Source organism: Tupaia chinensis, unplaced genomic scaffold, assembly GCF_000334495.1.
Source record: "Tupaia chinensis unplaced genomic scaffold, TupChi_1.0 Scaffold000115_1, whole genome shotgun sequence".
NCBI classification, from domain to species: domain Eukaryota; kingdom Metazoa; phylum Chordata; class Mammalia; order Scandentia; family Tupaiidae; genus Tupaia; species Tupaia belangeri.
In genome coordinates, this window is record NW_006159579.1 from 4,244,952 (window position 1) to 4,260,799 (window position 15,848).

General features: G+C 49.7%; 1 protein-coding gene across 1 annotated transcript in view; it reads right to left on the minus strand.

Annotated features, from left to right (window-relative positions):
- The window catches only part of MTCL2 (microtubule crosslinking factor 2), a 79,799-nt gene that overhangs the window by 18,261 nt on the left and 45,690 nt on the right, over window positions 1-15,848 (minus strand). The window contains 6 exon segments of the mRNA XM_006144161.2: window positions 2,218-2,469; window positions 4,417-4,584; window positions 5,475-5,579; window positions 6,899-7,129; window positions 8,425-8,550; window positions 11,100-11,240. Of these exon segments, the coding sequence (XP_006144223.1) occupies window positions 2,218-2,469; window positions 4,417-4,584; window positions 5,475-5,579; window positions 6,899-7,129; window positions 8,425-8,550; window positions 11,100-11,240 (1,023 nt within the window).

Sequence of the window (15,848 nt, forward strand, 5' to 3'; positions counted from 1 at the left end):
TTTCCAGAGAAGCCTGGACGTGCCTCCTGCTTTCCTCCCCTCTGCGAACACCACTGCATCCAGGTGGCATGGGGTGGAGCCCATGTGCTCGAACACATCACTCATTTCATCCTCACGGCAAGCAAATGGGGTAGGGGTTCCTGTGCTCACTTCCATTTCACAGATGAGAGGATCGAGACCAAGAGAAGGGAAGGAACTTGCCCAAAGCCAGGCAGCTGGATGAGTGGCAATGAAAGAGATGGCAGTGTGATGGGTGCCACGGCCTGGTGACCTACCTCCCATCTGTGCCGTCTGTTGTTACAACCGTCTCTAGAGGTTTAGCTGGAAGCCAACCACTGCCAATGATGGCCCAAGGCAGGGGGGCCAAAAGGCTGGTCCAGAAGGCGTCTGACTCCTTGCCTTAGGTCGACCAGGGACAGGTGTCCACTGCTTACACTCCAGGGCATGTCACAGCATCTTGCTGAGGCCAGACTTCGCCTGAAAGCATGGCCTAGCTTGCTTCTTCCCCTTCCCTGCCCTGGTTTCCTCCACCCCTTCCCAGATCGCTCACACTCGGGGTAACCAGCTCATCTTGGTGTGCCCAGGACTTTCCCAATGTTAGCACCGAAAGTCTTATGTCCCAGAAAACTCTCCATTCTAAAAAAATGGAAAGGTTTTGCCTGAGGCTGTTCCAATTTTAAAAGAGAAAGTCCAGGAACTTCCTTTAGTCCCAGGCAAACCAGGACAGGTTCTTCAACCTCCTTGCACTCGGATGCATGTCTCAGCATTTGCTCCTTAGTAAGCTAACCTAAGAGAAAGGGTAGGGCAGGCAGTGGCACAGCAGGAACGTAATGGAATACACATGGAAAAGGTCCTGGGTTCATCTCCTGGGGTCTCCCTGAGCATGCCCAGCTTGAGTGCCTGCCTACGATCAGGCCAGCTGAAGTTGGGGGGGTGGATTGTGGCACGAGGACCCTGTAGTGTGTGTCTGTATGCTTCTCTTTCTCTCATGGGCAAAAGACACTTTTGAAAAAAGAGAACCAATAATAAAGGCAATAACCAAAATCACACTAGGCCAGCAGGTGGTTAAGGTAGCTGGATCCCACATGGTCAATGGCACAGTTCGGGTCTTACAGCTGGTGGCTCAAGAAATATGCCAGGCACATGTGTACGCATGTCCCAAATCCCAAGAAAATAAAGGAGAAGGAATTGCAGTGTGGCCATCCCCTCAGGGAGTGCTTCCTCTCTCTCTCTCTCTGGCAAGCGCACATGCTCTATAACAAATTGTTTAAAACCCCAAATATAAATTTAAACAGCAATAAAGGGAAGGAATTGGAATATACTTGTATAATACTGAGGTCTTATGTAAAGATGAAGTCCTGGGCCAGCCCATGGCCTAGTGGTTAAGGGAGCTGGATCCTACATGGCCAGCCATAGTTCAAATCCTGACCCCAGGGGCTTGAAAAACACACCCACTGAGCATGTGTGTATCATGTATCCAAAATCCCAACAGGATGGAGAAATGGAGAAGGGACAGTGGCATTACCATGCCCTGTTGGGGGGGTTACTTCTTCCCCCGCTCCCCACCAGTGAGCACATACTCTCCCTGGCAAAATTAAAAAAAAAAAAAAAAAAGCGGGGGAGGATACTGAGCTGACCCTGAGGTCTGGTAGTTGAGAAAGCTGATCCCGCATGCCCAACCATGTGGTTCAAATCCCATCCCTGGTAGCATAGAACCCTGATTTGTGTGATTATAATAAAAAGAGCGTAGCCGTTGGTAAGTGGCAGCTGGGTGCAGTATGTGCTGTAGTGGGGCTGGCCTAGTGTGATCTGGGTTGTTGCCTTTATTACTGTTTCTTTTTCCAAAAGTGTGTGATTAATGATGCTTTTCCTTTCTCCTCTCTTTTGGTCAGAGGACTCTTAATTTTCCCATGGAAATCACTCTTGGTTCCTCTTGGTTCCTGGGATTTGGTCAGAGCCTTGTGGAAGAACGGTCTCCATTACAACCGCTAAGCTGTAAGACGTGAGCATGAAACTAGGAGCGGCCATATTGGGGTATCGCTCGTTGAAGGGTAAAGCTGACACAGAGGAAAGCGGGTCTGAGGCAGAAAGGTCTAGTTCCTACCGCTTTTGCTAAGCACCTGGATCCAGCTGTACCTGAAAGAGGAGCTACCTCTGGACTTTTCCTACAGAGACCTGCCCTCGTGGGAGGCACGAGGGTGGGCCAGGCAGCCTCACCTGACTGAGGCGGTTCTGCAGCTCCTTCACCTGCTGTTCCACCTGCTGCTTCTCGCCCTGCAGCCGCTCCACCAGCTGCAGCTTCTCCTGGCTCCAGTTGCGCTCACTGATCTGCAGCTGCCGCGTCAGCTCCATGACAGCGCTGTAGGACTCGGCCAGGAGGTGCTGCTGCTCCTCACGCTCCCGCTGCAGGGCTGCCTTCCAGTCGGGCCCTGCTCGCTCCCCGGCTCCCTTCCCAGCCTTCAGCTCCATCTGCAGGAAGAAGCAGACTGGGCGGCTGGTACCAGGAGGGGGCGGGGGAGGTGGGGTCTCCTTGGCTCACCCCACCTGGGAAGGCTTCACTGACCTCCTTACTCAGAACGAACCCCTTCCTCACAGCAAAAGCTTGAGGTGCTCTTTCTACAAGCTGAGCTCTGTCCCAGCTTCTCAGACATTATCTTAGTTCTTCACGAAAACTCTGCAAGGTAAGGACCATTCTCCATCTTTTACAGAGGAGGGGGAGGGCCAAAGGGCACATAGCTATGACAGGGCAGAGGGTCCTAGTTACTGTTTCTCATATGTCACCAACAGTATGGGTTTGGGTTAATGGGGAACATGTTTTATTCCCCCCTCCTAGAGAGATGGGACCCCATCTTGTCCACACAGGGCCTGCACAGGGACATGTGCGCACACACGCATGTACATGTGCCAGAAACACTCAGCATGATGGTGCACTCAGCCCGGACCTCAGGGTGGCAGGAGGAAAATACGCAGCCTCCACACTGTCACTACCCCCACAGGACCAGGCTGTGGTCTGGGGAGTTGACCCTCACAGGGTCAGCCAGGTTTCCAGGGGAGAAGCCCCTGCAATGGCTGTATTTGGGTACGTAGTGGGAGCAGAGGACCCTGCAAGGTGCAGATGAACAGGAGCTGTGACATCCACAGACAGGGAGGGGAGGCGTGGCTCTAGGGAGAAGCCAGGGGTCCATGAGCATGGCCTGGGGAGCCAAGCAGGGCTGGGTGGGGCCAGGTTTGGGAAGCAAGAGTCAAGTCTGCCACTTACGTGCTGGGCGAGATTGGGAGGGAAACTGCACTGCTCTGTGCCTGCTTTATCATCCGTGCAGTGAAGAGCATCAGACCCGCCTCCCAGGGGCTGGGGATGCCCAGGAAGGAAGCCTGCAGCAGGGCAGGCTAGATCAAGGAGCATTCTCCCACGCTTCAGTTATTTATTTATTTATTTTTGGGAGAGGTGCGTGCGCTTGCCAGACAGAGAGAGAGAGAGACAGAAAGCAAGAAATCACCCCCCAGGGGGAATGGCCACGCTGCAATCCCTTCTCTTCCATTCTCCTCTCGGGATCTTGGGCACGCACGCACACATGCCTGGCGTGAGTTTTAAGCCACCAGGTCCGGGACGTGAACCACGGTCGACTACGTGGGAGTCCAGCGACATAGCCATTACGCTAACTGCTGGTCCCTCTCTCCCACTCTTTAGACCAGTAGGGCAGCAATTTGTCCCAGGCACACAGTGGACACCAAACCCCCAGGGCTGCTGGTTAAGGCTCCTCAGGTCACACTGGTTTGTTGAAGGCGAGGTTCCCAGTTTTAGGAGAAGAAGCCAAGCAGAGCCAGGCAGCAGTGGTTAATGAGGAGGATCCTCATGAGGAGAGGAAGGAACAAATGAAGAGTGGGTAGCAGGAGTCCAGGCAGGGTGTGAAGAACCATGGTGTTGGGAACCAGCAGTTAGCGTAATGGCTATGTCGCTGGACTCCCACGTAGTCGACCGCGGTTCGCATCCTGGACCTGGTGGCTTAAAACTCACGCCGGGTGCGTGTGCGTGCGTGCCCAAGATCCCGAGAGGAGAATGGAGGAGAAGGCATTGCAGCGTGACCATCCCCCCTGGGGGGTGATTTCTCGCTTTCTGTCTCTATGTCTCTCTCTGTCTGTCTGGCGAGCGCATGCGCCCTATAGTGAAAAAAAGAACCATGGTGTGACGCTCCCGTGCCCCTCTGCCAACACCACATCTTCCATCCCTGACCCAGTGACTCCCGATGCCCACTGTTTCTGATACCCTTGCTGTGTGATTCTAGGCAAGTCTCTTGGCCTCTCTGGGCTACGAGTTAAACTGAGGGAATTCCTAGGCTTCTAGGAGCACGGCTGTGTGGACATCAGAGCTGAGAGCTGCAAATGAGGGGGAGGTGTCTCTGACGGGTGGAGGCTCACCTGGGTGGCATGGCCCTTGAGCTCTGCCCGCTCGGTCTCCCAGGTGGCCTTGGCTTTGGCAAACTGTTGCTGAAGCTCAGTCAGACCACGGCGTTCATCCCGGAGCAGCCAGCACAGCTCCTTCAGCGTCACCTTCATGTCGGCCAGCGTCTTGATGTACTCATTGGGCTGCAGAAGGGGCAGGCCTGGTCAGGAGCTCTTGGGGCCCAGAGAACTCACCTGTGCGCCTGGCTTGAGCTCCACCTGGCTGCAGGCAACTCCCAGACCCTTGGCAGGTCATCTCACCCATTAGATGGGGATGACTGGCAGCTCTGGCTACCTGCTAGGATGACATGAATTCTAGCCTCACATCAACAAAAAGTCCTGCAGTGCCAGTGCTGCTCACCCAGCCTAACCTGAGCTGACTAACCTGGCTTCTTCGAGGCTCTGCAGCGCCTAGGCTACGGGTCATCCTCGCTCAGGATCTGCCTCTCAGGCCAGATGTGGAGTCTAATCCCCTCCTGTGCCCAACATAGTGCTAAATCGTCTCTCCTAGCCCGAGACCTCATTCCGCATTGTGTGTGAGCCTGGGAGCCTGATCCCACTGCGTTCTCTGACCTCTGGCTTGACTGAGGGTTTTCTGACCCCAGACTACAAAACCTCTCCTAGTATGACCCTAACCAGATGTCCTGACTTACCCCACAGAGTACCCCCAAGCCATAGCCAATGCTAGAATACCGTGCCATGCCTCTACACAATTCTCTGGGTCCAGAGACCTTCCCCAATCTCTATTAGGCAAGCTCCTTTTCATCCTTCAAAACCCACCACCAATGACCCATTCTCTGGGATACTGTTTGCTATACTCCAAAAAGAATTCAATGCTCCCGTGCCTGTGTCCCCCTCATTCCATCCTCTGGCCCTCTGTCACTGCCCAGGAAAGACTTACATACCCCAGAGCACAGAGCATCTGGGGGCCAGGGACTCTCTACAGCTCCAGTGCCCACGAGGTTGGGGTCAGAGAAGGCAGCAGAAGTGACCCCTGAACTAACAAAGGAACAAATGGGCCAGAGAGGACTCACCGTGTTCTGGGTCCAGCTGTCCCCCGTGCAGGCCTTGTTATCAGGATGCTGGGCGTTGATCTCCTCTTCTTCCATCAGCAGGTACAGCTCCTTCATGCTGTTTACCTGGTTTGAAATCACATTCAACAGAGGGTGGGAATGGGTCACACCTGGGCTCCAGCCTTCAGAGGGAGGGGACCGTGCAGCCAGGCAGAAGGAGGGATGGGGGTTTATGGTGCCAACATCCTGAGGATCTTAGGGGTGGGAAGGAAGGGAACTGTGGCGTGATGAGACTGTCGAGGCTACTTCTCTTTCTCCCTCTCTCTGATGCGTGCCCATGCCCTCTCTACCGGGAATGAAACACATTTTAAGAAGAAGAACTATGTTGTTGGGCGGGGTCAAGATAGGCACTGTGGTTGGAGTAAAAGGGCCACAGTCACCCCCATGATGATGGCCAAGGGAACCAAAGGGTGACGGAGGGAGTCTTCCTGGAGGGGAAGATTTGTTGCTGAAGGATTCTGGACAGAAGTTCAGGGCCATCAGGGAGTTGGTTCAGGCTGGAAATGAAGAAGAGGGACACCACCTTCTGACTGAGGTGTTGGTTCAGCATTCATTCATTTAAGTATTTACTGAGCATCTACCATGTGCCAGGCTCTGTGTTAGGAGCCAGGGAGACCTCAATGAGCAAGACAGACAGATCTGTTTAATTCACTTGGGCTTTGTGAATGTTAGATCCAAAACCAAACTTCTGCTCTTCATTCCAAACCTGCTTTTCCTGTCATTGAAGACAATTTCTCCTTGCTCAGGACAAAAACCCAGGAAAGGGGAGCTACTGGATGGTGGCACAGAGATAAAGTGTGCCGCTCTGCAAGGCTGACCCACATGGGAAGGTTCTGGGTTCATATCCGGAGACCTCCCCGAACACCCTGGGCATGAGTATGTCACCCATGAAACTGGGGTGGATCTCACTGTGGGAACCTGATTGGAGGTACCTGTCTCTTTTACTCCTGGAAGAAATAAATACATTTTTTAAGTAGCATACGTTTATTTTGGTGCAAAAACATTTTAAAATCTATGCATAATATTTTTGTACTATGTATTTTTCAGGAACTTTTTATAGACCTCTCCTCTAGATATGCATATGAGTTACAGCAAAACTAGATTACTAAGTTTATCTAGATGCTGTTGTCTGCTGAAGCCTTGGTGGTAAGGACCTGCCGGCCTCTAAAGAGACTTTGTCCTGATGAGGCTGGGACCAGCCTCGGTATCCCCAACATCTACCCACGGCCTAGTAAAGGGCTGGTTCTCAACTGACAGGTGCTGAATGAGCAAATGAGTGCAGGAAAGGAAGCCCGCAAGTCAAGGGCCCACACACAAGCATCAGCTGGGCATCCCCATCTTCCCTGTCCCTCTGCCCCAAAGTCTGGTCTCGAGTCCAATCATACCTCAAGGAAGTCATCCCCCTCGCTGGGCAAAACCTTGCCCTGGCGCCAGCGCTTGAGGAACCACCTGAGCTTCATGAAGAGCAGCAGGAAGTTGTGCTTGAACTGCTGAGACTCCTGCACCAGCATGTTCTTCTCCTGGCTCCAGAACTTCTGCTCCAGCCTCCTCTGGAGGCTCAGACTCTGCAGCTCAAACTCCCGCCTCAGGAGCGCCCTCTGCTGGTCCTCCTTCAGCTGCAGCGGGACAAGAGCTTGAGCAACTCCAGTTCAGTGTTCTGGCCTGACCCACCCCACTTCAGGCCCTGGCAAGGGCAGAGGGACATCTGGGAGGTGCCTGTGGGTGATCCCTGCCAAGGATTCCACTGCTAGCAGTTCATCCTATTCAGATCAGCACTGCCCTCTGCTACTCCAGGGAGGAGAAATTCACACAGCTGCAGCAGCCATGGTGACAAATCAGTTATGGAGCTAGGATTTTCTCTTAGCTCTGACTACAAAAACCCACATTATGGTAATATCCTTGATTTGACTGTCAAACATTAATAATAGGGGTCAGCAGGTGGTGCAATAGTTGAGGTGCTAGACGCATGTGCAGCCGACCAGTTCGAGTCCCAGACCCGGCATGTGCATGCATGCCCAAAATTTGAAGAGGAAAATGGAAGAGAAAGGATTGCAGTGTGGCCAGCCCCCCAGGGGGTGATTTCTTACTTTCCGCTTCTTTCTGTTTCTCTGGCAAGTGCATGTGCCCTATGGCAAAAATCCGAAAAAAATAATAACAATAATAAAAATTACTTTAAATTTAAAAACCTGCATTATACACTGAGCACCTACTGGGTGTCAGATGTTCCACATGAACTCTCCCATTTAATAAGGATTCTGCTAGGGCAGGAGCCATCCTCCTATGGTGGCAGGCAGGGATGACCCACGTGGAGAACAAAGGGCGTGCTGGGATTGAGGAAGGCTGACGAATATGCAATAATTCCCAAGGAACAATGCAGTGTCATGGCTAAGAGAGCCAGAGACCTGGCCTGGAATCCCAACCCCCCTTCTCTCTGGTTGTGCAACCCAGGGCGGAGCTCTTCAAATCACTGCGCATTGGTTCTCCCATCTGTAAATGGGGACACCTCGTAGGGCAGGCCGTAAGGATTCAAGCACATCATGTGTAAAAAGTGTACTGCACAGCATGGCAGACAGTAGTAGCTTAATAAATGCTATTATAGGTCTATTATTTTGATTACCATCTGGTCCTGAAAGAAGCACCATTCCATAGATGGGAAACTGAGGTCCTGAAAAGAACCATGACTGGCTCAGGGTCGCACAGGCAGCCAATGGCAGGTGCAGGTCTGCAGCCCAGCAGAGAGAATGCACAATCACAAGTACACTCAGACCCCAGCAGGGCATGGGGGCTGGAGGACTCGGGTTTCCCAGGACATTCTTGCCTTGTGAGGATCCATGGGCCCCCAAGGCCTTGTCCTCCAGATCAAGAGGGCTGGTGGAGAAGGTGTGCAGGGGAGGCGCTGGGCACCACATACCTGGACCATCTTCTGGTTGAAGTTGTCGGCCTCCTCCTTCCGTAGCTGTCGCTCCTGAGACAGCTGCTCTTGCAAGCCCCGAAGGCTGTCATGGGCCTCAGCCAGCACCAGCTGCAGCTCCTTGATCTGGAGTGGGGACGGGACACAGATACCAAGGGAGTGGGGAGAGCATAGAATCTGTGATCAGAGGATGAGAGCGATAGGACAGCAAAAGTAAGTCAGACCAAGGTGACCAAGTACAAATCAGGCACGATGGCTGCCCTGCCCCTACGTCGGTGGAATGTCACGACAATGAGAGAAAACAGTGTATGTCAAATACAGTCGTTCTCATTCTAACTTGATCGTTTCTCTCTTTGAAATTGACCTGAGGATATATTGTACTGTCAAAACTAAGTTTGATTGACAACAATGTCCATTCTCTTCTTGTTTATAATTGCAAAATTTTAGAAACAACTCACATAGGGACCAGCAGATGGCATAAAGTTACATCATTGGACTCCCACATAGTCAACTGTTCTGGACCAGGCAACTTAAAACTCATGCCGGGTGTATGTGTGCCCAAGATCCCAAGAGGAGAATGGAGAAGGGATTGTGCATGGCCACCGCTATGGGGGGTGATTTCTTGCTTTCTGTCTACCTCTCCGTCTCTGTCTCTCCAACAAGTGCATACGCCCTATAGCAAAAATCTCTCTTCAAGAAAAGAAAGAAAAATAAACAACTTACATAATAAATGATGGAGATTAAAAATGAGTTTAATGTGGCAGGACAGGTAATAAAACAGTGTGGTCACACAACCAGACCTACATGGGAAAGGTCCAGGGTTCACATCCTGGGACTTCACTGAGCATGTCAGGTACACATGTGTAGCCCTATGACCTGGAACAGTTGAGACTGAGGATAGATCACAGCATGAAGACCCTGCTGGGAAAGCCTGTCCCCCTCTCTCTTTTCTTCTCTCCTTCTCTTTCTCTCATGGAATAAATAAATAAATAATCCCCCCTGGGGGGTGATTTCTTGCTTTCTGTCTCTCTGTCTCTCTTCTGTCTGTCTGGCAAGTGCATGCCCCCTATAGCAAAAATCCCTCCCCCCAAAAAAAAAGAAAAATAAATAAATAAATAATCCCCCCTGGGGGGTGATTTCTTGCTTTCTGTCTCTCTGTCTCTCTTCTGTCTGTCTGGCAAGTGCATGCCCCCTATAGCAAAAATCCCTCCCCCCAAAAAAAAAGAAAAATAAATAAATAAATAAATAAGACTTTTTTAAAAAAAGATTCTTGCTATAGGGCACGTGCACTCACCAGAGAGAGAGAGAGACAGAAAATGAGAAATCATCCCCTGGGGAGATGGCCATGCCACAACGCTTTCTCCTCCATTCTCCTCTCCAGATTTGGGCATGCATACACACACACCTGGCATGAGTTTCAAGCTGCTGGGTCTGAGATTTGAACCAACCTGCCATATGTGAGTCTAGCACCTCAACCCTATGCCACCTGCTGGTCCCAGTAAATAAACTTTTTAAAAAAATGTGTTTAATGGCTGGGTCAGCTGGTAGCATGGTGGTTAATTAAGGTGCCTTGATCCTACATGGCTGACTGTCTGGTTGTAGTCCTGGACCCAGTGGCTTGTATAACACACCGGCACATGCGCATGTGTGCTCAAAATCCCAAAGGGAGAAATGGAGGAGAAGGGATTGTGGCGTGGTCATCCACCATGGAGGGTGCTCTCTCACTTTCCCCCTGTCTATTTTTCTCTTTTTCTCTGCCTCTCTCTGATAAGTGCGTGCACCCTGTAGCAAAAAAAAAAAAAAAAAAGTTCTTAATAGGCCTTCGCATATGAGGGGTCTTCAAACAGTTCAAGGGAAATGCATGTTATGAAAGAAATGCATGAATTTCAGCTCTTTTTGCCCCAAAATGAATTCATACTTTAATTCCATTTTTTCCATGAACCGTTTGAAGTATCCTCACATTTCAAAAACAATACAAACAAAAATACCTTAATAGAAAAACATATGAGGGACATGGACACAGACACATAATGGAAAAACATGAGAGAGACATGGACACAGACACATATACCCACAAAGTGTAAACAATGTTTAGCTATGTGATGGCTTTCTTCTTTATACCTGCATGCAGTGCTACTTAGAGACTCTGTGTTATTTAGAATGAGTATACAATAAGATCTTAAGAAAAAAATAAGGGGTGGGCCCCATAGTACAGGGCTAAGTGCTGTGCACTAGGAGACAGATACCACATAGCTGATCATGGTTTGAATCCTGGCCCTGGTAGCTTGAAAAACATGCTGGGTGCATGGGCATATGTGCCCTAACTCTCAATAGTAGAAATGGAGAAGGGATTACAGCATGCCTACACCCATTAGGAGGATGCTTTCTCCCTCTTCTCTCTGGTGAGCAAATGTGTTCTCTGGCAAAATTGTTTTTTAAAATTGAAATAATTTCTTCAGAGAGCTTATAAGCTTCCTTTGATTAGACTATGAGAATGGCCCAAATATTCTTATTTCCATTTTTGCCATGGCCGCTGGAAAGCTTGGAACCAAATAGAATGCTTAAAAACCTGTATCATTACCAATTAAGATTCCCCATGGAGAATCTCCATGCTTTGGGGATGCCCTGCTACTCTCTTCCTACCCAGTTCCCTGCTCGATCTGGCCTAGACCCACCTCAGAGGCGTAGGAATCATTGTCGTCAGCCCGGTAAGGCCTGAAGCTCCGGCTGGGGTCAGGCTTGGAGTCCATGTCACCAGTGCGGAAGGCCTCTCGGATCCTGGGCTCCCATTCTGGCAGGTCCCTGAAGTCAGATGGCTACACCCAGCGGCACAGGAAAAAGAGACCAAAGATAAACATGGAGAGGGGCCCAAAAGATACCAGGAAGAGCACCCCTCCCTGGCCTCTGGGCTCCACACTGACCGTCCCCTGAGGGCTAAACCCAAGCAGATTCACTGGGCAGCTCAGACCCAGCTCTGGGTAGGGGCTCTGTCACCACTTAATGAATGTCTGTGGGAAGGATGAATCAGTAGGCAAAGGGTGAACGCAAATACTGGCTTTGTACGCAAACTCTCTGAAACAGCCCCAACTGTCCTACCACACGTGTGGCCCCAGCTCCTACTCCAAGGAGAACAAAGAGGGAGAGCTACATGGGACAGCCTTTGCTTAAAAGGCAACATCAAGCTAGAGCAACAGGCCATGAGAAATGAAAGAAATTACGACACAGCTCCACGGTGTGCTCATTAAAAAAATAAGAGCAGGGCCAGCCAGTGGCGTGGTATTAAGGTGACTAGATCCCAAGTCTAGGACTCAAACTGCCAAGTGTGCAGCTTGAAAAACATGCTAGGTACGTTTGCATGTGTGTCCACAATCCGGAAAGGAGAATGGAGTAGAAGGGATTGTGGTGTGACCCTCCCCCTTTCTCCTCCCCTCTTCCCCTTAAACAAGCACATGTGACCTCTGGCCAATTTGGAAGGAAAAAACAATACAGAGCTAAGTCTCTATACAGACACAGAAGTATCACTGCTTTTTGCTCTGAGGATGAGCATCAAACGTCTCCAATGCTCTGTGCAGTCCAGCCTAACCCCTTCTCTCTCAGTTCCGTGGACATAACAAGCGCCTTCTGCCTCTGATCTGAACTGTGCATTACCACAGGCTGTTCCCTCTGCTTAGAATACTCTTCCCATGGTAATCCATCCCACTGACCTCGGGTCACATCAGAGGCCTTCCCTGACCCTGGGTCTAGCTCAAGTTCCTGTTCATAAAACCACACACCTTTCCTTCAGATCCCTCCCCATGTGTAATTTCAGGCTCGCTGGCATGGTATTTTGATAAACGCCTCCGTTAGATGCCAAGGGCCATGTGAGCAGGAACCAACCATATCCGTTTTGCTCACCATGGCACCTCCAGCACTGAGCACAAGAAGTGTACAAACAACAAACAAGGCATCATAAACTAATGAACAAATTGATACATGAGAAGATGTGCCCCAATCTCAGAGGCAAACGCAGTCGGGCACCTCTGTGCAAGGCTGGGGTCACATGGGAGGCCCAGGTTCGATTCCCAGACCAAGCTAAATAGGCGGGATGCAGTGGCACACACCTGTAATCCTACCTCACTGGGGGCTGGGGACAGGAGGACCGTCACATGCGAGAACCTGCCAAAATTACGATCTCTTTCTTTCCCTCTCTCGGTCCTTCTCTCTCTTGAAAAGAAGTTGTGTGGTAATAGTAGGTGTGACAGAAACCAGTTTGGGTGAAAATACAAACATCTGCGTGTACATGTAGAGAAGGTTCAGAAGGGCCTGCTGCGATGATGAAATAGCCTCAGTCTGTCATTAGACATACGCAACACGACTAATGAACACTCGCAACGTGGCTACGGTGACCGAGGGACCGAATGCTCAATTATCTGCATGCTTATTCATTTAAATTTAAGGAGCCATATGCGGTGGCTACCACAGTGGGCAGACTGTTCATAGTGATACCAGAAGGGAGCAGGAAGCAGGTGGAGGGGGTTTTCATCTTTTTATCTTGGACATTTCTGAAATGTTTTGAATGTTTATGTATTACTTTTGTAATTATTATTTTTAATTTTTTAAGTTATTATTATTTTGGATGAGTGCCCTTGATATTGTTGTATTTTATACATCTCGAGGCTGTTAGTACATTACTTTTAGAAAGCCCAGTTTCTTGCCTTTTAGAACCTGCATACTTTTTTTTTTTCAGTAACTTGCTAGACGGCGTGTGTACTCAGTGGAGAGACAGAGTGAGTGAAAGTCACCCCATGGGAAATAGCCACATCACGGTCCATTTCTCCTTTAAGGATTTTGGGCTGGATACACACCCACCCATCTTTTCGAGCCACCAGATCTGGGACTCAAACCACATATTCATTTAGCCACGTGGGATTCAGCTGCCTTAACCACCATGCCATCAGCTAGTTCATAAAGATTTTTAAAAAACCTTTTCTTTTTTTTTTTTTAAGAGAGATTTTTGCTATAGGGCATGTGCATTCACCAGAGAGATAGAAAGCAAGAAATCACCCCCCTCCCCCTAGGGGGGATGGCCATACTGCAATCCCTTCTCCTCTATTCTCCTCTTGAAATCTTGGGCATACACGCACACATGCCCAGCATGAGTTTTAAGTCTCTGGGCTTGGGACTCAGACTATGGTCGACTACGTGGGAGTCCATTTACATAACCATTATGCCATCTGCTGCTCCGATTTTTAAAATATCTTAATACTTGCTTTAAAATACAAAATTATAGAAAAGAAAATAAGAAAGGGGAAGCAGGGGGTTAAGGTGCTGGATTCCAACATGGCCGACTGTGGGTTTGAGTCTCAGACTTGGCTGCTTAAAAAACACATTGGGGGGAACCAGCAATTAGCGTAATGGCTATGTCGCTGGACTCCCACGTAGTCGACCGCAGTTCGCGTCCCGGACCCAGTGGCTTGGAACTCACGCCGGGCACGTGTGTGTGTGTGTGTGTGTGTGTGTGTGTGTGTGTCCAAGATCCCGAGAGGAGAATGGAGGAGAAGGGATTGCGGCGTGACCATCCCTGGGGGGTGATTTCTCCCTTTCTATGTTTCTCTCTGTCTGTCTGGTGAGCGCATGTGCCCTATAGCAAAAACCTCTCCCAAAAAAAAGAAAGAAACACATTGGGCATGTATGTGCATGTGCCCCAAATCCCAAGAGAAGCATGGAGGAGAAAGGACTGCAGTGTGGTCCTCTCTCCTGGGGGATGGGATGTGTGTGTGTGTGTGTAATTTCTCACTTTCCCTCTCTGTCTCTCCCTGGTGAGTATATATGCCCTATGGCAAAAATCTAAAAATAAAGAAAGAAAATAAAGAAAGGGCAGGGACCAGCAGATGGCATAATGGTTACATTGCTGGACTCCCCCAGGGCTGACTGTGGTTTGAATCCTGGACGCAGAGGCTTGAAACGCACTCAGGCCATATGTGTGTACGTGTCCAAAATCCTGAGAGGAGATTGGAAGAGAAGGGATGCGGCATGGCCATCTCCCCCGGGAGGTGATTTCTCGCTTTCTGTCCTTCTGTTTCTCTGTGCCCTATAGCAAAAATCTCTCTTAAAAAAAGAAAAAAGAAAGAAAGGGCAATCTGGCAGAAAGATAGGGCTTTGAAATTGAGCGGAGTATCTACCAGTAGTAAATGAGCACGTAATTGTGGGAATTCACTCACTGAGATTCTCCAGCAATAAGAATAAACAAGCAAAACAATAATAATAGAATAAACAAACTAGATGCCACACCAACATCAAGCTGAGTGAAAGAAGCCAGGCTGGAGTGAGCTTGTGCTCTTCTATGACCCAATTTATATGAAGCTCAAAACAGACAGCACTAGGTGAAGGGCGGTGAAGGACACTGGACTCCCACATGGCTGACCACAGTGCGAGTCCTGGAGCTGGTGCCTTGCTTTCTCACTTTCTCTCTCACCCGCACTCGCTCTCTCTCTGTCCCTCTCTGGACAAATTTAAATAAATAAATAAATAAACATAAATAAAGCAATTCTTTAAAAAAACAAAACCAGACAGAACTAAATCAAGAGAGGGGCTCTCCTTGGGAGCAGGGATGGTGACTACAAAGGGCACGAGGAGGCACTCCTGGGGTGCAGGTCACGAGGATGTGCTCGCCTCAGGGAAATTGTGAAGCTGTACACATGTGCTTTGCTTGGGACTCAGACTATGGTCGACTACGTGGGAGTCCATTTACATAACCATTATGCCATCTGCTGCTCCGATTTTTAAAATATCTTAATACTTGCTTTAAAATACAAAATTATAGAAAAGAAAATAAGAAAGGGGAAGCAGGGGGTTAAGGTGCTGGATTCCAACATGGCCGACTGTGGGTTTGAGTCTCAGACTTGGCTGCTTAAAAAACACATTGGGGGGAACCAGCAATTAGCGTAATGGCTATGTCGCTGGACTCCCACGTAGTCGACCGCAGTTCGCGTCCCGGACCCAGTGGCTTGGAACTCACGCCGGGCACGTGTGTGTGTGTGTGTGTGTGTGTGTGTGTGTGTGTCCAAGATCCCGAGAGGAGAATGGAGGAGAAGGGATTGCGGCGTGACCATCCCTGGGGGGTGATTTCTCCCTTTCTATGTTTCTCTCTGTCTGTCTGGTGAGCGCATGTGCCCTATAGCAAAAACCTCTCCCAAAAAAAAGAAAGAAACACATTGGGCATGTATGTGCATGTGCCCCAAATCCCAAGAGAAGCATGGAGGAGAAAGGACTGCAGTGTGGTCCTCTCTCCTGGGGGATGGGATGTGTGTGTGTGTGTGTAATTTCTCACTTTCCCTCTCTGTCTCTCCCTGGTGAGTATATATGCCCTATGGCAAAAATCTAAAAATAAAGAATGAAAATAAAGAAAGGGCAGGGACCAGCAGATGGCATAATGGTTACATTGC